Raw genomic sequence first — 25,805 nt, 5'->3', positions numbered from 1 at the left:
CCATTATTTTATGCAAAGCAATACTGCACATACTCAGAAAAATCACTCATTTCGGTATAGCAATTTAGAAATCAACTCCTATCACTGTATTCTATTCCTATTTAGCTAGCCTAAAATCTTATTTATTTCACTTACCACATATTCAAAGACAAGCGTCAGTGTCTCCTTGGTGTGGATGATGTCATGGAGCAGCACAATGTTTGCGTGCTTTAATCCTTTCAATAGAGAAGCTGTAAAACAAAGTGGACAGAGAAACAATTTACCATCAGTTCCCACCAAACAGCATGTTCCATTATCCATGTGGTCATTGTCAGATGAAAGATATCCATTTCCCACGTTCTCAGCCAATAACAATTCAGAATAATGGGTGGAAGAACATGATTTTCATTTAGATGAAACTCTCCCAACTACTCACTTCAACTGTCCGTCATTAGCAGTCTCTGGATAGGTTCTACCGAGTGCAGAGTACATGTCTACTGTGGTGTCGATTCTTTCCAATGAAAAGAATTACAATGTATTTGTGTATGTGAGTGCATGTATGTGTAGAGTACAAGTGTGGAGGTCCAAGGACAATCTGCAGGAGTTGGCTCTCTCCTTCTACCAAGCAGGTTGAGGGACAGAATTCAGCCATCAGACCTGGCAGCAAGTGCCACTGAGCCTTCTCACCAGCCCTCAATTCTTTTACATGTTTGAAGTTTGTTTTAAATGAGGATTATTTACTATCAACATGGTTTATCATAACATATGTTCCACGTAGTCTACTAGTACTGGATAGGAAGTCCTGTAAATATCAACTAAACCATATTGCTTCACAATATAATTGAGTTTTTCTAAATCCTTATTGACTTTCTGAATAGACTAATAGTTCTAACAATTACTGAGAGTGTAATGTTAATGTTCCTAACTACAATGGTGGCATAATCACAGTATCTTTTGGGATCTCTAGGTGTTCTTTTCCTTTTGCTTCTTATATTTTATTTTTTTACACTTATTTACTTTGTGTGTTTATGTCCTAATTAGCCTCAGCTGTCAACCTGACATAGCCCACAGTTATCTGAGGGATCTCAGTTAGGGGGTCGCTTCAGTCAAACTGGACTGTGGGCATGTCTGTGGAGCATTTTCCTAATTGCTAACCGACAGAGGAGGGCCCAGCCCCCTGCCAGTGGTGCCATTCCTACACGGGTGTTGCTGGGCTCAATAAGAAAGCTGGACGAGCAGACGCCAGGGACAAGCCAGTAAGCAGCATTTCTCCATGGTGACTTCTTCAAGTTCCTGCCTTGCTGGAGTTTCTCCTCTGACTTCCATCTGTTATGGACCTATACCCATAAGATGGAAGAAAGCCCTTCCCACAGAATGTGCTTCTGGGCATAGAGTTCATCCCAGCAATGAACAACAAACCAGTGTGTATGCACAGGTACATGTGCGTTTATGTGTAGGTGGGATGTCTTCCTGTAGGAGTCAGTTCTCTTTCCACCGCATGGTTCCCAGGTGCTGAGCTCATAATGCCAAGCTTGAGGGCATATGCCTTTTATCTAATGCAACATCTCGGCAGCCCAGCTTCCCTAAGCTCTTGAAGTGCTGATGTTCATTGCACACACCTTTATCATGCTTTGATTTTTGTGAATTAAACCATTTTATGGCTGTATATTGCTTTGTTATTGGAAGTATTTACTGCTCTGCTGTTAACCTTGTATGGCTCATCCAGTTTGAAAGTGATATTTTACACGGTGGATCTTTTATGGTCCTTTTTCGTCTATCTTACCAATACTACCATAATGAGGTGAAATTTTACAAACAGCATATAACTGGAGCATATGTTTTAAAATCCCGTCCTGCCAATGTCTTGTTTTTACTTGATGAGAATAGGCCACTTACATTTATTGTAGATATTAAATGTGCAGTTGCCTACCGTTTTAATTTCCCCTGGACACCTTGCGATTTAGCTTTCATTTATTTTGGGTTTTTTTATCACCTATATTTCTCAGGAGTTCAATTAACACTCACTTTATTTCATTTTCTCTTTTCTTCTTACTTGTTTTCTGCTGTGCTTTAGTATTTTCAATCCAATGAGGCTTTCTGTTTGATTGTTTCATATATCCAAAGGGCTGAAGAAAAAAATTTTAATTCATATCACAGTATTCTATATGTTTTTCTCTAGTTTCACGGTGGGTTTCCAGTGCGTATGATTAGCTGAAGTGCAGATTCTTATTTTCTCATGTTTTGTAGATGCACACTCCTTTGTCCTTTCCTTGCTTATTTAGTGGACTGGAGCCCGAGTTTGAGAGTCCTCTCTCCTGACACTTTCATCCCCCTTTATATCGGTGTCGATAGCAGAGAGGTGAGGGGTCCTTTTTCATCCCACATGATCCTTCTTAGCCCCGTCCTTCCTTCTTCCTTTCCAACATCACTCAAGGTGGACTGCCCTTTCTTTATATGACATCATCAGCAGAGAAGGGGTGTTCTCCAGGACCAACACTCCTACAGCCTCACAGCTCCACCTACTTGGCTGTAGACAGTGCACTGAGTCTAGACTCCTTCTTTCCAGAGCTTCAAAGAGTCAACTCCTCTGTCCCTTCTCAGTTCCCCACCCTCTCTCAGGCCTCCCCAGCACTGCTCTCTACACCTGAAAACCTGCTACGGTTTTCTATTGATCCTGAAGGCACAGGTCACCTGTGCTTTGGGGGAGAGTGGGGGAGATGAAGGAAGAGCAGGCTGCCAACCTCCTGCTCCACAAGGAACAGGACATTTCTCCTCTCGGTGCATTCCTATTGGACACAAGGCCTGGCACATAGGAGGAACCCACATTTACTTCTGTCATTCATTTCTAGGAGCAGTGTATACTCTACTTCTGGGCCATCTCCCTAGCCCTGATTCCTTTACTCTCATGTAATTAGAAATATTTAAGACTAAAGGCAATCTTTAGATTTAACAAGTAACGACATGTAAATATACTTATGAATTTGACCTTGTAGTTCCTTTTCAAACTTTTGTTATATGGCAATGGTTTGAAATTATAAAAAAAAAAATCCAACTATATCATTATTGTTCATCCTAGTAATTTATAATCTGTCTTTTAATTATTCAACTCTCTCATCAGCTTTCTACAATTAGAGCCTTAATTGTAGGACTTGGTTATTAATCTGTAGAACAAATGCACATTTGCTGGTGGTCCTCAGCTGTTTGTTCTGAGGCTGACTTCAGAAGAGGCTGTTATCTTGAATCACAGCAGGGTATTTGAAGTTGATGGCCAGGACAGTGCTTAACACCTATCTGAGAAGGAGTATCTCCAAAGGAAACAAATGAAGGACCTAGGGAAATCACAATGTACAAAAGGATTCTGACTGTGTGAGGCAGCCTTCAGAAACATATTATATAACATTATTTGTAATCTTGTCCAATTTCATTTTTCATCCTCTCCTATGTTGTCAAGTTTAGAGATGACCCATCGGTATGGATAAAACTCTAAAAAAGAACTGAGGCTTTCACTGCATTAAAAACCCCACGCTTGGGAAACCTCAGGCTTGGTTTCTTCTTCCCCACTTCTCCCATTATTGCCTCTCTTTCTTCACTGCTTCCTCCCAATAATACCTTCCCACCCATGATGCACCACTGTGCTTTCCTCACAATTCCAGCAGCAACAAGTGTCTGTTAATTTTTAATCTTGGGGAAAAGCATTTTTTTTCCCTTGAAAAACTCTAATGTCACAGAAATAAATATTTCTGTAATTTGACCAATATCATATGATGTTTAAAAGCCCCGAAATATCTTTTACATAGGTCTCAATTTTGACAGGTTGTAGATTCCAGAATATATTCACGTATGCTTTCTCAACACACTGGCAGCTAAATAAGTATCAATATTTGAAAGTAAGTGCTCTTTTTGAGATTAACATAATGAGTCTGTAACTGGAAAAGGACAGAGCCACAATTTCCAAAGGTGATGACAGAAAAATGGCATTTGCCAGTGGAAAACAGCCAGCACTCCACCAACACGAGGACAGGTGACAGACAAGACCCACTTGCGGCTGCCAACCCAGCAGTCACTGTTGTAGCAGGTGCCCAAGGCTGCAGTTCCTGCTGCCATCAAGGCAAATAAGTCTCTTGAGTGCCAAGCCCATCCAGGGACCCACAGCAGTGAGTTCTGGAGCCAGTCTGTCCTTTTCTACAACGAACACTGTCAAAATAACACCCTCGAAGACTTAACTATATCATAAGTATACCATGTGTTATTTTCTCGTAGTTTGCAAACAAATGAAATTCTGAAACATTTGCATTGGTTACACAGTAGACTTCCTTTCTGTACAAAGTTTAGCCAACCATCCAACAACATTTCAAATTCAGTTCTCCAGGAAGGTTTGAAATGACATAATTGAGGATGATAAGACATTTTGAATTAGAATTGAGGGTGAAAATCATAGTCTTGGGGTTCTGACATCACAATATGATGGAAGGCTGTCCATTCAAAAGGTAACTATGGGATGCAGGGACCTCCAACATCAAGCGGTAGACTTTACACACAGCATCAGTCATATCAGGATCTCCCACTTTGAGAATGCAGATAGTCTCCACTCTGATTGAAAGGGGGTGAATTTTATCCACAATTTGATCCCATCATGATAAAAACAGAATCTGAATCAATACATATAATTAAACTAGGTTCATTTGATTAAATACTCAATCTAATGGATTAAAAACTCTTTATAACAAGGAAAGGAACCCATCTTTAGAATTTAAAAATGTCAAATCTCCTAGGAAAGAAAAGACTGAAGACACATAACACATATTCTCTGTAATGTCAATGTTTGGAAAGAAATAGGGCATTTACCATTTCCTCTCATCTTTACTGTGTGTTCTTTGACAGTGAGTGAGATAAAGAAGTTGATAATCTGACTTTTCCCGGACAATAATAATTAGTGTCCGTAAAGCCTAAGGATCCAGTCGTATATCAATCTACAAACAACAGATACAATTTTTTCAGCCTCCACTCTGATGAAACTGTTTACTATAAACAGTAACAACTTTCAACGAAGAGCTCCTATCTGACTTGTTAGTTGATTCTGAATATTTTCTAAGCTAAAATATTTTGAATGAGAAAATCTTGAGGATGAACTGGGAGAAATAGGTGGGGGATGACTCATTGTTTTCTTGTGTCTGTGGTTGGGACATGATTCACACAGAATGAGAGCAAGCATGTACCCTGGAGACTGGTGGATGGGTCCTCACACTCCAACCACATTCTGTAATGCATGCTGCCTACCTGGACACAAGCTTGAAGAATAATTATACGTGTCACAGTTCTACTCATTTCTGGTTCTTTCCTTAATGATATCCAATCATATAAATACACCCAGAGAAAGAGACAGAGAACCTCAGACTAAATAAAAAGTGTGATTATGTCTTCAAATCTGTATTTGTCTTTTATACATGTACGTGTGTGTGTGTGTGTGTGTGTGTGTGTGTGTGTGTGTACCAGTTAACATGAATGTGTACGCACATGCGTGGAGTCCAAAGGTCAACACTGAGTATCTTCCTTTGTTCTTATTTTTTGAGGAGTTGGCCATTTTGGTCAGACTGGCTGGCCAGCCTCAGATGCTCTTCTGTCTCTTTGCACTGGGACCACGGGCACACTAAATTGCTAGATTTTCTTTTTTAAATAGGTTCTGGGGGAATTGGACTCAAGGTTTCCTGTTCCTGTAGTAAGCCATCTCCCCAGCCTCTTTTTGCAGTTTCTATACACATATTCTCTGAGTTATGTGGGGGAGAAGTCATAGCTTATCCAAAACACAGGCTAAAGTAAATACGACATCACATAGACTTAAATCCCACACAGGCTTAATAATAATGTTTTTGTTTCATAGATGTCCTTCAAATGTGAAAAGGTAATGCTAGTTTAGGAATACTTTAATAATATTTGCTTTGGCCTCCAAAGTCTACATACGGTTTTATTTGCTTTTTAGCCTTGTTTTCCTATAGGGACATGGGCAAAAATTCAATCCTCCTGCACATGCCAACTGCTCGGTCTCTCTGATTTCCCCAATGACACAAAAGTGGAACACACTATTGGTCTTTGCAGCTCCCATCTACCCCTTTAACATCCATAACCCACTTATCCATCACTTGACTACCTGCAAAGATCAGTCATCTAGGAGTTATTTCCACAGTGCAGCCACACACACACAATACTGACTATTTACTGGATAACTTCAAAGGACAGATCCCTCTATTAGTGTGGCTTAACCATGAGAACTGTTAATATATGAAGCAATGCTGCATAGTATAACCTAATGAAGTCTAGCTGACTCAAAGTGTCTAAAAAAATCTTCACAAATGCATTGCTACTTTTTCCACCATTAATATTGAAATCAACCAAGCTGCTGTGAAAGCGCAAAGAATTGACTACAAAAAAAGGAAAGTACTCACTGAACCAATTTTCTGACTGAGAAGAAATAATTTAAATTTCTACGTGTACTTTTCTGTATCATTTGACTTGCTTGTGACAAAGAAGCATTATTTTCATAATTTAAAATGTTTCTGGAAAATTCTTTACTTTCAGCAGACTGACTAAAATAAGCATTCAGATGCTTAACTCATAATCAATGTGTGACTACAGGACAATTACAGAAATGAAGCATTGTAACTGAATCGATAGTCTTTACTACTCAGCCTCTGTACTAAAGAACTAGTAAGACCGGAGTAAGGAGGGCTTCACTCCCTTTAACTCAAGAACACTGAGGGCCCATAGGAAATTATACTTGCTTCTCACACCACATGAACTGTTGCAAGCATTCCTTTTCTAAAGACTGATTTTCACGAAGTTATAACTAATTGCAAAACACCAACTCCTGCTATAGACTACAGTCAGTTCAGCCTATAAATCTCCTATCACCTGGCCTGTCACACTCTAGTTAACCTTGTTCCCATGTGCCACAGGAATGAGCCACTCAAAGGCAGGAAGTACATAAATGTTGAGAATGTAATTCTTCTCCAATGTGAACATGTCACTAAGAACTCCTGCAGAAACTCCACGTGCACAGCAATGGGGTGAGAGTAACAGTGACTGTGCTCAGGACACCAGCTTCCGGCAAAAGGAAGCTGTTTGGAATGGGGATTCTAGAAGGCTTGATGATGCAATAGTTGGTTGGTTGGCTTTTATCTGGCTATAAAGGCTACTTTTAATGGCTTTAGGAGTTCATTCCATTTTATTTATTTCAGGCTTTACAATGCAAGTTTTACAAATTCAGTGAGTACTACCCTGCAAAGCATGTCATAAGGAGGCTGTGTGTCTCCTTATGTCTTCTGACTGAGAAGAATGAACATTTATAACATATATGTAGTTATTGTTGGTCACCAAGCTCCTTATGTCTTTTGACTGAGAACAAACATTTAGATCGTATATGATGTTATTGTTGGCCATGAATTAAATCAACTTCTTTTTATATAAAACGACATTAATAGCTTCTAATGGCTAATATTAATTGTCAAATTGACACCTAGGCACATGTGTGAGCAATTGTCTAAACTGCCTCTGAAAACGTCCATGAGGGATGATCTTCATTATTTTAATCAATGCAGGAAGGCCACCTTTATTGTGAGTGAGACTACCCCATGAGCTGGGGACTGCGAGCTGTATAAATTGGAGAAGCAAGCTGAGCAGTGGCGTGTATGCATTTACTGCTTTCTGCTCCTGACTGTGAATGTAACATGACTAGCTCTGTCATGCTCCCACCATAGTGACTTCCCTTCAGGGGTGGGAGTTAACCTGGAACTGTGAAACAGAATAAGCCGTTCCCCCTTAAGTTGCTTCTGTCAGGGTATTTTATCACAGCAACAAGAAAAGAAACTAAAAAGTAGTTAATATTCTTTCATACAAGCAAATAAAAGTTCAAGGCCAATGCCTCATTGGTGGTGATTACCTGTTCCTAAGCCTGAAGGAATGCATGCGAGACAGTCAAGAGGTGCAGCATGGTCCAACACACACACACACACACACACACACACACACACACACACACACACACACGGAGAAAGAGACAGACAAAGATGGGAAAAAGAAAGAGAGAACAGACCATGGTAACAAACGCAAATGAAAGTTAAAATCCTGAGCAAGATGGAAGAAGAAATTCTTCGTTCTATACTTTTAATAGTATTTTGGCATATAGTTCTGTTGTGTTCAGCTCAAAAAGGCAAAAAAGTCAACTTACAGAATCTCAATGTGAATTATACATTAATAAGATCGTGGATATATGGCCCTTAAATCACACCACAATTTCCAAGGTCAGGGAAACTGGAAGCTGTATTGTCAATTGCCACAGGACCATCACTTTGGGAAACAGACACCTCACTGTCTGGAGACAGTGCCAACAGATCAGCAGCCCAGACAGGAGAAGAGAGGACAATGAAAACCAAATGCTGATTTTGGTTGGGGCCAAACAGATTTCAAGCACACCAGCACTTCATTTGATGGAAGAACACACCCACAGGAAGAAGTTACACACTATAGCACAATTCAGGTCAAAGTGTACTGTCCTGAAGTATGCAGCTCATAAACTACTCACTTCCCAGCAGTCCCACCACCATCGCCCCTAACTCAGGCCCTGGGAAGACATCATAAAAGGTACCTAGGCCTAGAAAGGCCACACTTACCTAATTCCCCAACTAGCCCCAGTGACTTACTGCAAGGTTACTAGCATGCAAAACCTAATCAGGTTCACCATCACCTACACACACCCTCCTTTTCAGTGACCACAGATAACCAGCTGCGGATGATGCAACATTTGGCCCACTTTCACTGGACCAGGATGTGCAAGATCTTTACAAGACATTGAATCTAATAAGAGCATTAATGGCTTCGGCCTGGCCCTCTAAACACGGCGGGAAAGACTACAGAATGGGAAAGACTGCAGAATGCCAGGCTCTCTTTGCTTGCATTTCTCTCTTGTTAATGCAACATTCAGAGGCTGCAGCAATAAAAAATAATTCTTATTTATGTCAAGACACAGAGAGCAAAATCTTATTTAATGACTTTGGGGAGATGCTGATCCTGACTTATTCGGAAAAGAATTCTCTAAATCTCGTTACCACTAGCAATCTACTTGGTTACAAACAATAATAGCCACTTTAAAAGCTTGCATTGGGGGCGCCTATTTTCCCATTAAAAACCATTTTCTCCTCATCAGAAGCTGCCAACACTGGTGCTAGATTTCACACAAGTGCTCTACAAATGCTTAACTCAAGACATTTGAAGGTATAATTTACTATGAGAACCACAGGAGTGAAAAGTTGCACATTACATATTTTATGATTTTGCATTCACAACATAAATTCACTTTGTGAGAGCTTAAGAGAATCGCAGCTATTCAAGAAATCAGACACACAAAAAATAGGTTTATCTGCTACAAATTCAAAATTTCCAGAAATTTTGCATCTCTGTCTCTACCACTGGCAACAGAAGAATTGAAAGTGTATCTGGTTTCTCAGGTAAAAAATAACCCTACTGTGTACTGTGAGTCTCAATTAGAGTGGAGGAAGTGGAGTTATCCCAGAGTCTACGCTTCGTGGCTGGTACCAACCATACTGCCTGCCTTCGCATACCTGAGAGACAGCTGCTGAGAAACATGGCAACCCTTCACTCATTAACATCAACACCACCTGTGCAAATGCATCTAACTACCACAGACTTTCGTTTCCCTTTCTAAAATGTGTCACCATGTTTCATGCATATTATATACATACTGTGTTAAATTCATCCATAATTTGGCTTCTACAAAGTTGGCTGAATCAACACAGTAATCGTCCCCAAATTATACGGGCGAATGGCACCTCCCAGACATCTGAATTCAGCCCTTTGTTTGACAGTTATAACCACTGAAACTGAGAAATGGGGCCACAGGTCTCAAACTCCAACCTTCTCTGTCCCGATGCAATATAATGGTGCTTTTGGAATCCAATTAAGCATTATCTGCTTCTCCCTGCCTTCATTTTCCCATCTTTGTTCCTAGATCTTCCCCACTGTGGCCTTGGATTCCCTTTATCTTCAGGTGTTTCCAGGTTTCTGCTGAGGGCAGAAAGTCCTCGAGCTAAGATGATGATGTATCTTGATTGTTGTGAAAACTTCACTTGTATCATTCCCATTGCAGGAAAGACTTTTTAAGAGATAATAAGAAGAAAAGAAGAGCACTGAAGGGAAAATTGCTTTTATCTGATCAAATTCCCTTCTCTTTGTAAAGTCTTTCAACAGTCTCTCACCAGAGCTCCTAAGAGGCACAAGAGGCCCTTAATGGAGCTCTCCCTGCACTCCCACAGTTCTCTCAGCTGCGGGTGCCCACCATGCAGGGCTTCTCTGGGTTCTCCAACTCATGTGGCCTTTCAGACTTCTGGTAAGTTATCCCTATGCCCTCTGACTCATTACCTCTGGATCTTACAAATTCCCTCCACAGGTTTAGATCTTAACTTAGCCATTTCATTTGGAAGCCTTCTCTGGTCCATACACTTTAAGTCAGAAGCATTTTTTACCAATTATTTGACACTGTGCTGCCTTGTCAGTGTATCATAATTACCTGATGACCTGCTTCCAAGTGTCAACCTGATCAGTCTGTATCTACTTATTCTATCTGAGACTTGTGCTGGAGGTAAATTTACAGAATATGCCTATGAAGTACTGCTTGAATAACAGAGACATGAGTAAGAAAAAGAAGGTCTTTCATTGCAAGCAACAGGGATATTACTTTCTGCTGTAGATTGGTCATTTTAGTACATTGCGTTTGATTCAGCCTGGATATGCTGATTGAGTTTGTGGTCAGTTTGATATTAGTTGGCAAGCACAATGCAGTTATATATTTCATTGAAATAGAAGAAACCTCTTATAATGACACAGGAGTGCTCCTTTCACGAACTGGAAAATGCTGCACCTAATGGTCACTATATTAGGTACTTTTCTATTGTGATAAAACACCATGACCGATGCAATGTGTGGAAAGTGTTTATTTGGGCTTATGTTTCAGAGGGTTGGAATACATGATGGCAGAGGAAAAAGAGGCACTGTGGCAGGAACAGAAAAGGACTCACATCTTAATCCGCAAGCAAGAGGCAGAGAAGGCTCTCAGGGAATGTTGCCAGGGTTTTGGAAACCTCAAGCCCACCACGAGTGACAAACCTCTCCAACAAGGCCACATCTCCTAATCCTTCTCCAACAGTTCCACCAGTCAGGGTCCAAGAATTCAAAAATTTGCCTATGGGGGCAATTCTCATTCAAACCACTATAGTCACTAAAAATGAATTGTTTTCTTTCTACTCAAAGTTAAAATTATAAAAAGATAGTAAAACATTAGCATGGAGAATACCATTTATTTTTTAAAACTCCTGCCAGAAACTAGAATATCATCCTGACATTGTGCCCAGCAGGAGATAAAACTCATTGACAAGATGGCAGCCAAGAAAAGGAAGACATTCTGAATATCTGAATGTTACATAAAAGTCCACCAACATTTTGATGATAAAGTAACAATTATGAAGAACCCAGGGTTAATCAATGCATAATAAAGTTTTATGAGCCCACAAATACATAAAGAGAACAAAAAACAAAACAGGAAGAATATGGGAGATGCCATTACAATGTGGTCATAATTCCTGCCAAAGAAGTCAGAAACAAAAGTATGACCATTCATTACTCAAAGTCCAAGAGTCTTCCGCTCAGTAGAAGAGCCAGCCTCTTGGTGTTGCTAGCACAGGAATTTACTGTATTTGATTAGCTTTCATTTTTCACTCTAAATACAGAGTCCTTGACTGACAGATCTAAAATAATGTACTTTCCCATTGGCCAGAGAGTATTGAAAACCACTATAGTCAGAAATCTCTTCCCTTCTCTGGCCCTCTGATTCTCTAATTTTTTTTTCTCATAGATTTTGAAAAGGTAAACATTAAAATTCTGATACTAGCCCCCCAAGAAAATGAGGAACAAAGAAACAAAATGGACTTAATTCAAGGCAGCAACAAAAAGCCAACCAGTCAGCCTGGGTCAGCAGCCATGCTTTGGTTCCAAGACCTTCTGAAGCTGCAACTTTAAGAAAGTAACAGGCAAAGCTTATGATGGACAGACAGACCCCACCCCAGCAGACACAGAAGGAGAAGAATGCAGAAGATAGTCATCAGGGAAAAACACTAACGTACCAACCACAGAGTCAATGAAACAAAAAAATATTGACTAAGAATCATATTGACTAAGATTCAAACCCTCATGGTATTGCTGATGTAAAGGTATGACTGGCATAGGAGAAGAGATTCATCAACATCTATCAAAACTAAAATATGGTTCATAGCCCTTGAGGCAGTAGTTCTCCAAGGAATCTATTCTCTAGATTAACAAGAATGTTCACTATAAGGTTTTTTGTAAGTAGTGAAGAGCTGGGGATAATCAAATTTACCATTCATTGTGCTCTGTTTAATAAAGTATGGCAGATACATATAATAGAAACACTGTCTAGAAACTAAACAGTGTGCAACAATTCTAAAAGCACTAATATTGGAACATTTATAAGATACATTAGGTGGAGGAAGAAACCTAGAACACAATAGATTGAGGAAGGGGTGGACTACTCTAGATCCTGTAAACAAAGCTTACCTGTGTGGAAAGACAGAGAATAGGGGTTGAAGTGTGGAAGAGTGGGGATTATTTTCATTTTTTTTCTTGTTTCCCTAGACAATTTAACATATCAAACATGGTGAGCAGCATAGTCGTGGAGGGGTAGGGACAAATAACACCAAAGTTGTTTGATAAAGCTTCAAGGAGTCATTTTATTTTATGTTTATCTAAACTTATATACTGTGTGTGTATGTATTTGTGTATACACATAGAGCTTAAATGAAGCAAAACACTTGGGATGATAATGCTTCCCACAAGAGCTATAGACATGAGAGACCCTCACCCATTGCTGTTTGGTTGCCTCTCAGAGCTGAATGTTAGTCCCTAGTGCTGAAGATGCTTTAAACTTAGGAAACAAGATACAGATGCTTTGATCTAACCTGAAAGTCTCCTTCCTGCAGTTTAGTCTCCACGGTACCAAGTGAGGGAGCAATCAATGCAAGTCGCCAAGGGAGAGAAGCAATTAACAGTTCTATCCAGCTGTGATGCTAAAGAACCACAACACTGACCAACATGGCAAGATATCCCTAAAGGTCCAACTAGGTACTCATAACTTAGCAGTAACCAACAGTCATCCGACTAGACATAAGGCCCACTTAAGAGGGGGAATCATGGCTGATCCTAAAACTTAGCCAACCACCCAGGGCTAGTAAGAGCATGGCTCTTAGAAGGGAATGTATTGCTGCACTTTCCTAGACCAGCATATCTCCTAACTGTATTCTAAATCTTATCCTTATACACAGACAAAGGTAGATTCTTCTTTACAGCAAACAGTGACCCTTATGGAAAACAACAATTGGACGAAAGAGATAGGTCTTCCAACACAATTCCTGCATATAAGACTCAGGGAATACCATGGAAGAGGGGATTCAAAAGAGTCTAAGAGCCAAAGAACCACCAAGTCTGTTATGAGAATATGACTCCTAGAAATGTCTGCCTAAGCAAGACCTGAATGATAATAGTATCAGCAGACACGTTAATGTAGAAGGGGGAAGATCTTAGGGAGTTCCAGCCTGAGACAAAGAACTGCAGGAAGCTGAGTACTGGCAAGAAGGGAAGAATTAGCCTCTCCTAAGGTGGAGCCCCCAACTGGTTACCCCATACAAAGTGGTCAGCCCTGAAATCATATACATACAAACAACAAAGAATGGACACAGCAAATTGTATTTATATACTAATACATATATATGTATACATATTGATTCACATATATGTGTATATATGTATATATAGCATGTGTACACACACAAATACACATGTATACTTATAAACACACGTATACATAAATACACACATACATACATACATACATGCACACACACACACACACACACACACACACACACACACACACACACACATATGAAACAATAATAGCCAAAGAAAAAGAGGCTATCAGTTTGAGAAGAAGATGGCAGGTAGGAATATGGGAGGGATTGGAGAGAGGAAAGGGGGAAATGATGTAATTGAATTTGATTAAAAATATACTAAATTTGTGACTATCTAGCCTTGAAAAATGTGAAAAGGTACAGCAAATGCTGGGGTTCCTTTTAAGAGTATTATTCATGTCTGTGGCTGGAAGGAGCACCCACATCCGACTGCTCACAACTACCAGCTACAAGGGATTCAACACTTCTGTCTCCTGAGTACAGCTGCAAACAGCCCACCCTCAGCATACACACTCACACATACACTCCAAGTAAAATAATGGTTTTAAAAAGGAGTTTAGTCCTCTTAGAACACATTAATAAGGAATACTACACATAGGATAGCTATGCCGAAAGCACCCAGGAACAATTTCAGGTGATTTGTTTGGTTTATCTTGCCATGAAACATTCTGGTAAGTACAATGGCAGGCTCTGCTTCCCTAAGGAAGATAAAGCAGTTAAAAGAAAAGTAAGTCAGTATTGCTGCCACACCAAAAATCTTCTGATGGGCTTTGGGGGGGGGGGAAGGCAGTGAGAAATAAAGTAGCATTTTTCTTCCTTCTGACTATATATTCTGTATATGTCAACCAACCAGAAAACCCAACTGCCCCACACAAGGGTGAGGGGACATAGGAAGTGGAAACACCAGGGGACCCACCAGAAGGTTGTGTTCCAACCCTACTGTGTGCCATTTGGGTTTCGTGGACAATGTCCAGTCTGCTCAGCTTGTCACCTCGTCGAGACTATGAACAAGGCATGAGTGTCTAGAGAGGCATCCAGGGGAGGCTCACAGCACTGACTGTTGGTATATGAAACAGCCTGAATGCGCTTCTGTGAGACGGCTTTCCATAGCCATGAATGTTGAAAATCAGACTCAAAGCTGGCGTCCTAGCTCAGGGATATAACACTGCCACTGAGGGGAAAAGAAAGCAATTTCCTCCTTTTATTTTTTCAGAAAAACACACACAGATTATATTAACTCACATAAATATGTGTTTGTCCAATAAAAAGTTAGCACGGAGTTGAGCCTGTTTCTTGTCACGTGAATAATATACTTTACTACAAGTCTCCAAGAAGGCCTGTGAGATATATATTCAAACTTGAGTTGCCCTGGAAAAGAGCGCTAAAACCCACCCTAAAAAGTATTTTTTTTTCTTCCTGAGATACAGTGATTTCAAAGTTAGACATTTTCTATAATTCTGGTTTTAAATTACTATTTCGTTTGAATAAGATGAGTTATAAGAGGAATTTAAATAAGGGACATAATCGATTTTCTAAAAGAAATTTTAATAAAAATGGCTCTCCTTTTACAAATTAATGATGACAGGGAAACCAGCTGTGTCTGTGTTGTGGCATACACCTACATTCTCACTATGTGGGAGGCCGAGTAGGAGGATCACAAATTTCAGGCTGGCCTGGGTTAGAGAACAAAATCGTAGACAGCTTGGTCTACAGTGTAAGCTCTTGACTTAATGAAAACAAAAAGAAGAATAATGAAATGAAATATTAAACCAGAGAAATAAATATACTGATATTCAAGACTATTTACCCAAAATTACTTAGAGTATTTCCCATAGTTGATAACCCTCAAAAACAGGTGATTCAGATTTAAAGCTTGGAGATATTGCAAAGCAATACTTGCTTATATTAAATGAAAGCAAAACCCTGTCCTTCTAGCCAGGTGGTGGGGCACCCCTCCCTTTAATCCCAGCACTCAGGAGGCAGAAGCAGGTGGATCTCTGTGAGTTTGAGGCCAGCCTGGTCTATAGAGTGAGTTCTAAGACAGCCAGGGATACACAGAGAAATCAACATGTACTTTGTTGCAACCATAGTAAGTGCCTAAGAGGAAAACCAAGAGCTGCTGTGACTGAGGCTTCTCTCTTGCGGTTGCCCGAAGTTTACAATTTTAGCCCCAACACTCAGGTAAGACTGCACAGAGCTGAGGAAGGAATCCACCTTTCAGGTAGACTTCTAATTGTAAGACAATACATTTCCTTTTGCCTCTAAATCATTTTTGAGAAGGACCTCCACTACTTGCAGCTAAAGATGTGCTATTCCACATGGTGGGGAGACGGTCCCATTGTTCGTTGGTTCTTTTCAAACCTTCAGATCACATTGATCATAAACCTGGGGCTTAGAAAGGAAAGCCAATTATCTCTGCCATCCTGTTCTAGCCTACAAAACTGAAAGATGAGCCAAAGACAGAAACAGATAGTTTTCGATCTGGAAGGTCTAGGAAAATAATCTACCTTTATTTTAAGACAGAATAGACCTAGAACTGGGATTTACAAGCCCTACTTTCTGAGTCTGTGGCCAGGTTCTCTTTACCATCTGCTCTGAGACAAGACAACAGGAAACAAAAAGAAGCCTGCAGACTATCTGACACAGGCCCTTCCTTTGTGGACTAAAATTTGCTTCATTTCCCACTTAACCTCCTCACAAAATCACCTGAAATGACAAGGAGTTATTTGGCCAGAGTCAAGGTTTCTACAAAGCAGATTATATTCTGATTTCCAGACAGAACTACATTTCCATGGATCACCTCCCTCTGGGCTCCAGTATTCATATGCAATTAGCTACTAAAGTGCTTTGCTAATTTTTCAAAATCTTTCTGAACTTTGTAGAGCCTCTTATTGCTCTGTTGTATGCCTCAGACTAAGGGCACTCCAAGGAGCAACGGCAACTTTTTAACTATAAAACTAAAATCATAATGCAGTATCTCTATAAAAATGTACCAGAAACCCTTACCGTTTCCCTAGCAAAATGTTCAAGGTATTAGTGATAAATCATGGTAGGATATAACAGGAAAAATTACACTAGACTACATAAACCAGATCAAGAACTTCATTACCTAGAGCAGAAACAACACAAAAGCCATCCGAGTTCAACCCAGGCTATTAAAACTCCAGTGTACAATATGTTTACGAAGGTTTAAATCCCTTAGTCCTGGGGCTGCAGCTCAATGGGAAAGTGCTTGCTTCATGTGCACAGACAGGGCCCTGGATTCAATCCTTGGCACTGTCCCCTCCCACATCCTTACAAAAAGATTTCTCTCCCTCCAATCAGGAAGTAAGCATTGACTTCCAGAACAGAAAATTCTCTGCAGGCTGCCCCTACGGCCCTTATGCACTGTGGTATTGTCTATCATTTCTTAGTAAAGGGCTTCTGTCCCAGACAGACTTGCCCTGGGCCTAAGGCCAGAAAACCCACTGCAACCACAATACTAAACAAGCCAGACCTCAGTCACTTAGGATGCATTTTATTCAACAATATGACTAAATCTGATGTTTCTGCTAATGGCCATTATGTTAAGATCCTGAGGTCTTTGACATCTTTCATACACAGAATGTTAACCCACTAAAGCAGACAGAGTTAATTCTCAGTGGCATAAGTGGTAACACCATCACCTAATTCTAACAGTTAAGTTAATCCAGTCTTTAGTCAACTTTCTGGTAAAGCACAAAATTGATCTAGAGAAGATGAATCAGTCTGTTTAAAATTGAAATGTGTATTTCATGATGGGACAAGTCCATGAGTCACACTGAGCCATATGCAATTCTTGAAGGGAAAAACAGAGACTAACAGAATGGTGAGCTGAAATGTTAGATTAAAAGATAAATAGTGCTACTAGGGCAAGTTTCTTCTTGTATACCAAATTCACATGACCTCATACAAATGTCATTAGCTTCCATTCTGAAGGAGCTTCTGAACTCCCCTCATTGACTTAAAATAAATTAAATAAATTAAAAACTTAACAGCAGCATATTCTTCACCAGTACACTAGTACTGCCTGGGTCCAAACAGATCCAAGTGGGACAATTCCTACCACACTGCGAATCTCTTCAACAAAAGCAGCAATGGCACCAAAGTGCTTGGTATACTCATGGAAGATCTGTAGGGGAAGATCTGTAGGACACATTAAGAAATGCCAGACCATTCTTCATTTGCATGTTCCGACCCTTATTTAACTCCAACTCTAAGAGAAAGACTGATAGAGTGTCATAAAGAAGGGCTCTGGAGCCAGGCAGTGGTGGTGCATGCCTTTAATCCCAGCACTCGGGAGGCAGAGCCAAGTGGATCTCTGTGAGTTCGAGGCCAGCCTGGTCTACAGATTGAGATCCAGGACAGGAACCTAAACTACACAGAGAAACTCTGTCTTGAAAGAAAAAAAAAAGAGAAGAAGAAGAAGAAGAAGAAGAAGAAGAAGAAGAACAACAACAACAACAACAACAACAACAACAACAACAACAACTCTGGGTTTTAACATGATCTCATTACCCAAAGTACTCATTACCAGCTATTACCATGCACTGTGAACTGTGCACCAGTGTGTGCAAGCAATGATGCCATCTGTATAAGTGTATGGATGTGTGTGTGTATGGACATGCATGTGTGAGTGTGTATGGGTATGTGTGTTTAAGTGGACACATGTGTATGTATGTATGTGTGTATGTGGACATATATAGACACATGTGGACACGGATTAATATATTCATATATAAATACATGTTTATGTATGTGTGTATAAATAGAAACATGTATATGTATGGAAATGTGTATATATGCAAAGATAAGTGTATGTATATGTGTGGATATGTAGATGAGTGCAAATATGGACATTCACAAGAATGTTCAACTTCTGGATTTTTTTCTAATATACTCTGGTGATTCTGAGAAAACAACATCCTTTTGTTTCAGAAATGATTTCCAGTGATGTTTGCCTTCCCTAATCTGTGTTACTTGTACCTAACCCCCTTCCTTCTTGTCTTCAATTTCCCAAGTTGTAGGACCAAAATTTTCCAGAATACAGCATCACTGTCATCTTTCACACATGCTATGAATATCTCTCTGCATAAATAAAATGCTGATTGGCCAGTAGCAAAGCAGGAAGCATAGGCAGGACAAACAGAGAACAGAATTGTGGAAGAGGAAGGCTGAGTTAGGAGACACCAGCCCGTCATTCAGGGAGTAGCATGTAACAGGCACATAGGTAAAGCCACAAAACTCGTGGCAACATCTAGATTAACAGAAATGGGCTGAATTTAAGTGTAAGAGCTAGTTAGTGGTAGGCCTGAGCTAATGGCCAAGCAGTATTAAATAATATTAGCCTGTGTGTGTTTATTTGGGTCTGAGCAGCTGCAGAAATGCATGGATGCAGGAGCTGGGTGGACACAGGAAAATCCAGCTACACACACAGTTCACTAATAAATGGCATTTCTACATGAAAGACACTTCCTTCTGAGGTCTTTGATGTAGTTGAAACTAGATACAATTTTCCTTAGTTATGATAAAAGATAAGTTGGATATGAAACCTTAGACTCATAAATATAAGATAGATAGGATGTCTTCTTTAATTTTGCCAAATAGACTAGTTATCATAAACAGACTAGATATTATAACTGTAATTCTTGCTTGATAATTGTTTTGTTATCTGTAATTTTACTATGTAAAAGTTAAAACTTTTCTTTAAAAAAAAGAAAAGGGGAAGTGCTGTGGTATGTTCTGGTAAATAAAACACTGATTGGCCAGTAGCCAGGCAGGAAGTATAGGCGGGACTAACAGAGAGGAGAATTGAGGGAACAGGAAGGGAAGGGGGAGACTGCCTGCAGCCACCGCCAGGACAAGGAAGATGTAAGGTACCAGTAAGCCACGAGCCACGGGGCAAAGTATAGATTAATAGAAATGGGCTGAATATAAGAGTAAGAGCTAGACAATGATAGGCTTGAGCTAATGGCCAAGCAGTTTAAATAATATAAGCGTCTGTATGTTTATTTTATAAGTGGACTAAGTAAGGGACTGCCGGGATTTGGTGGGACCCAGGGAGAAAACTTCAGCTACACAAAACATCCAGGAAATCTGGGACACCATGAAAAGACCAAACTTAATAATAATAGGGAAAGCAAAAAGAGAAGAATCCCAGCTCAAAGGCACAGAAAACATATTCAACAAAATCATAGAAGAAAACTTTCCCAACCTAAAGAAGGACATGACTATGAAGGTACAAGAAGCTTACAGAACAACAAATAGGTTGGACCAAAAAAAAAAAATCCCCTCATCACATAGTAGTCAAAACACTAAAGAAATAAAATAAAGAATATTAGGAGCTGCAAAGGAAAAGCGCCAAGAAACACATAAAGGCAGACCTATCAGAATTATACCCAACATCTCAATGGAGACTCGAAAAGCCACAAAGTCCTGTACAGATGTTTTGCAGACACTAAAGGACCAAGGATGCCATCCCACACTACTGTACCCAGCAAAACTTTCAATCACCATAGACAAAGAAAAAAGGTATTTCAGGACAAAACCTGATTTAAAAATACCTATCTACAAATCCAGCCCTACAGAAAGTACTAGAAGGAAAACTCCAACCCAAGGAAGCTAGCTACATCCACGGAAACACAGGCAATAGATAATCTCACACCAGCAAAACCCAAAGAAGGAAACACACACACTACCACCACCACTAACAAAACCAAAAATAACAGGAATTAACAATCATTGGTCATTAATATCTCTTAATATCAATGGACTCAATTCACCAATAAAAAGACACAGGCTAGCAGAATGGATGTGAAAACAGGATCCATCCTTCTGCTGCATACAAGAAACACCTCAACTTCGAAGACAGACAATACCTCAGAGTAAAGGGTTGGGAAAATATTTTCCAATCAAATGAATGTAAGAAGAAAGCCAATGTAAGTGTGGCTATCCTAATATCTAACAAAATAGACTTCGAACTAAAATTAATCAGAAGAGATGGAGAAGGACATTTCTTATTTATTGAAGGACAAAGTCTTGATTCTAAACATTTATGCTCCAAATACAAAGGCACCCATGTATGTAAAAGAAACATGACTAAAGCTTAAACCACACATCAAACTGCACACATTAACAGTGGGAGACTTCAACAGCCCACTCTTACCAATGGACAGGTCTGCCAGAGAGAAACTTAACAGAGACATAAGGGAATTAACAGATATTATGATTCAAATGAACTTAATAGACATCTACAGAACATTCCACCCAAACACCAAAGTACATACCTTCCTCTCAGCACCTCATGGACCCTTCTCTAAAATTGATCATGTACTTGGTCATAAAGCAAATCTCAACACACACACACACACACACACACACACACACACACACACACACACATACACATAAGTAATAAATCAATAAATCAATCAATAAATAAATAAACCTGGAATTATCCCTTGTATCTTATCAGATCACCATGGGTTAAAGTTAGAGTTCAAAAACAACACAAACCACAGAAAGCATACTAACTCATGGAAACTGAACAACTCTCAATTCACTTACCACTGGGTGAAGGAAGAAATAAGGAAAGAAATTAAAGACTTCCTAGAATTCAATGAAAATGAATCCACAACATACCCAAAATTATGGGACACTATGAAAGCAGTGATAAGAGGAAAATCCATAGCACTAAGTGCCTACGAAAAGAAGTTGGAGAAATCTCACAGTAGAGACTTAATGGCACACCTGAAAGCTCTAGAACAAAATAAGTAAACACACCTAGGAAGAGTAGATGCCAGGAAATAATCAAACTGAGGGCTGAAATCAATAAAACAGAAACAAAGAGAACAATACAAAGAATCAATAAAACAAAGAGTTGGTTCTTTGAGAGAATCAACAAGATAGACAAACCCTTATCCAAACTAACCAAAAGGCAGAAGGGAATATTTAAATTAACAAAATCAGAAATGAAAAGGGGAACACAATAACAGACACTGAGGAAATTCAGAGAATCATCAGGTCATACTTCAAAAACCTATACTCCACAAAATTGGAAAATCTAACAGAAATGGACAATTTTCTGAATAGTTACCACATACCAAAATTAAATCAAGACCAGATAAGCAATTTAAATAGACCTATAACCCCTAAGGAAATAGAAGCAGTCATTAAAATGATCACAACCAGAGAAAGCCCAGGACCACCTGGTTTCAGCACAGAATTCTATCAGAACTTCAAAGAAATTGCCAAATTCTTTTGATGAGACCAGAGTTACCCTGATAACTCAACCACACAAAAATGCATCAAAGAAAGAGAATTACAAACCAATCTCCCTCATGAACATTGATGCAAAAATACTCGATAAAATACTGGCAAATGGAATCCAAGAACACATTAAAAAAATCATCCACCATGATCAAGTAGGCTTCATCCCAGAGATGCAGGGATGCTCAACATAAAAAAATCTGTCAATGTAATCCACCACATAAACAAACTGAAAGAAATTTATCCACATGATCCTTTCATTAGATGCTGAGAAAACCTGTGACAAAATCCAGCACCCCTTCATGATAAAGGTTCTGGAGAGATCAGGGATATAAGGAACATACCTAAACAAAGTAAAAGCAATATACAGCAAGCTGACAGCAAACATCATATTAAATGGACAGAAACTGAAAGCGATTCCACTAAAATCAGGAACAAGACAAGGCTGTCACTCTCTCCTTATCTATTCAACGTAGTACTCAAAGTTCTAGTTAGAGCAATAAGGAAACAAAAGGAGATCAAGGGGATACAAATTGGAAAGGAAGAAGTCAAATTTTCTCTATTAGCAGATAATATGACGGTATACATAAGTGACCCCAGAAATACTACCAGGAAACTACCAGGAAAGATAATATAAAATATCTTGGGGTAACTCTAACCAAACAAGTGAAAGACCTGTATGACAAGAACTTTAAGTCTTTGAAGAAAGAAAATGAAGAAGATATAAGAAAATGAAAAGATTTTCCATGCTCATGGATAGGTAGGATTAATATAGTAAAAATGGCAATCTCACCAAAAGCAATCTACAGATTCAATGTAATCCCCATCAAAGTCCCAACACAATTCTTCACAGACCTCAAAACAACAATACTCAACTTCATATGGAAAAACAAAAGACCCAGGATAGCTAAAACAATCCTTTATAATAATGTAACTTCCAGAGGTATCACCATCCCGGATGTAAAGGTCTACTATAGAGCAATAGTAATAAAAACAGCTTGGTATTGGCATAAAAACAGAAGGTGGATCAATGGAATCGAATCAAAGACCCTGACATAAATCCACATACTATGAACACCTGATTTTTGACAAAGAAGCCAAAATTATACAATAGAAAAAAGAAAGTATCTTCAACAAATGGTGCTGGCATAAATGGATGTCAACATGTAAAAGATTGCAAATAGATACATACCTATCACCCTGCACAAAACTCAAGTCCAAATGGATCAAAGACCTCAACATAAATCCAGTTACACTGAACCTGATAGAAGAGAAAGTGGAAAGTAGTCTTGACTGCATTGGCACAGAAAACAACTTCCTGAATATAACACAAGTAGCACAGACACTGAGATCAACAATTAATAAATGGGACTTCCTGAAACTGAAAAGCTTCTATAAGGCAAAGGACACTGTCAAAACAAAACAGCAGTGTATAGAATGAGAAAAGATCTTCACCAACCCCACATCTGGCAGAAGGCTGATCTCCAAAATATATAAAGAACTCAAGAAACTAGACATCAAAATAACAAATAATCCAATTTAAAAATGGGGTATGGATTTAAACAGAGAATTCTTAACAGAAGAATCTCAAATGGCCTAGAAACACTTGAAGACTTGTTCAACATCCTTAGCTATCAGGGAAATGCAAATCAAAATGACTCTGAGATACCATCTTACACCTGTGAGAATGGCTAAGATCAAAAATGCTAAGGATAGCCTATGTTGGAGAGAATATGGAGTAAGAGGAATATTCCTCCACTGCTGGTGGGAGTGCAAACTTGTACAATGACTTTGGAAATCAGTATGTCAGTTTCTAAGAAAATGGGGACTCAATCTGCCTGAAGACCCAGCTATACCAATCTTGGGCATTTACCCAAAAGATGCTCAATCATACCACAAGAACACTTGCTCAGTTATATTCATAGTGGCATTATTCATAATAGCCAGGACCTGGAAACAACCTAGATGCCCCTCAACTGAAGAATAGATAAAGAAAATGTGGTATATTTACACAATGGAGTATTCCACTCAATGGTAAAAGTGATGACATCATGAGGTTTGTAGGCAAATGGACAAAACCAGAAAAAAAAAATCAACCTGAGTGAGGAAACCCAGGCCCAGTAAGACATGGTATATATTCACTCATAAGTGGATATTAGAAGTAAAGCAAAGGATAACCAGACTACAGTCCATGGCCACAGAGAAGCTAGGTAACAAAGAGGACCCTAAGAGGGATACATATACTTCCCTGGAAAGGGGAAATAGAGGAGATCTCCTGGGTAAACTGGGGGTGGGAGGGAGGGGATTGGGAGAGGGGAACATGAGGGATCTGGTTGGTCAACTTGGGGACTGGGTGGAGGCAGACAGTAGTGACAAGAGATATCTTGATAGAGGGGAGCATTTGGGGGTTTGGGAGAAACCTGGTGCTAGGAAAACTCCCAGGAATCCACAAAAATGATGTCAATTAAGACTCCTAGTAATAGTGGAGATGGTGCCTGAACTGGCCTTCTCCTATAATCAGATTGGAGACTACCCTAATGGTCATCAGAGAGCCTACATCTAGTAACTGATGGAAGCAGATGCAGAGATCCACAGCCAAGCACTGGGCCAAGCTCAGGGAGTCCAGTTTACAAGAGGGAAGAGGGATTGTATGAGCAAGGGGGGATCAAGACCATGATGGAGAAACCCATAAGCACAGCTGACCTGAGCTTGTAGAAGCTCACAGACCCTGAACCTACAGCTAGGAAGCCTGCATGGGACCATTCTAGGCCCTCTGCATATGGATGAGAGTTGTATAGCTTGGTCTGTTTGTGGGGCCCTTAGCAGTAGAAACAGGACCTGTCCTTGGCACATGAGCTGGCTTTTTGGAACCTATTCCTCATGCAGGGATGCCTTGCCTGGCCTTGATGCAGGGGACAGGAGCTTGGTCCTGGCTCAAAGTGATATGACATGCTTTGTTGACATATGGCATGCCCCTTTGATATGGCACGCCCTTTTCTGAATGGAGGAGGAGTGGATGGGGGAATAAATGGGAGGTGGGGGAGGTAATGGGAAGAGAAGAGGAAGGGAAATTGTGGTTGGTATGCAAAATAAATGAAAAAATTAAAAAAAAATTATTGGCAACATGACAAATGATAGTTTCATAGGATCAAAATAGTATCTTTTTGGAAAATACACAAAATAAGCTGACTAATACATAACACTTTTTTGAAGACATAGACACTTTTTTGGAGACACAGTCTCACTGTGTATCTCCAGGTGACCAAGACTATGTAAACCAGGCTGGCCTTGAACTCACAGAGATCTGCATGCCTCTGCCTCCCTAGTGCTGGGACTAAAGGTATGCAGTACCATGCATGGCCTGAGAAAAGTAAAAAGAAGATAGGGTCACATTTGTGTGAGTTTTAGACACTGTTGCTGAAGGCTACTAACCTTCCCTGCTCAGGTTTTCCCTCATCCAAGCGGACAGAGCTTATATGACAAGTGACATACGAAGGCTACATGAGTGCAAATAAAATGGCCAGAGCCCAGAGACAGTGGGAACTCCACAAAAAGTCACGTCCTCTTTACCATAAGTGAGTGGAGCTATCAGGAATTAGGAAAGACACTGCCAACTTTGGAGTCTAAAGGGAGGCTGATAGTGGGGTAGCAAAACAGAGCTGGGCCAAAGGAATACATGCTGGTGTTTAAAAGCATAGAGGAATGACTGCTGTC

At 39.7% G+C, this 25,805-nt stretch overlaps 1 protein-coding gene across 3 annotated transcripts in view; it reads right to left on the bottom strand.

The window, feature by feature from the left end:
- Cdk14 (cyclin dependent kinase 14) overlaps nucleotides 1-25,805 on the bottom strand; it is a 573,205-nt gene that overhangs the window by 305,893 nt on the left and 241,507 nt on the right. For all 3 annotated transcript variants that reach the window (XM_059257306.1, XM_059257307.1, XM_059257308.1), the window contains one exon: nucleotides 136-230. In XM_059257306.1, the coding sequence (XP_059113289.1) occupies nucleotides 136-230 (95 nt within the window). The remainder of the gene's footprint in view (nucleotides 1-135; nucleotides 231-25,805) is intronic.

This window comes from Peromyscus eremicus, chromosome 3 (genome assembly GCF_949786415.1).
Source record: "Peromyscus eremicus chromosome 3, PerEre_H2_v1, whole genome shotgun sequence".
NCBI classification, from domain to species: Eukaryota; Metazoa; Chordata; class Mammalia; order Rodentia; family Cricetidae; genus Peromyscus; species Peromyscus eremicus.
This window is presented reverse-complemented; position numbering and strand designations above follow the sequence as displayed.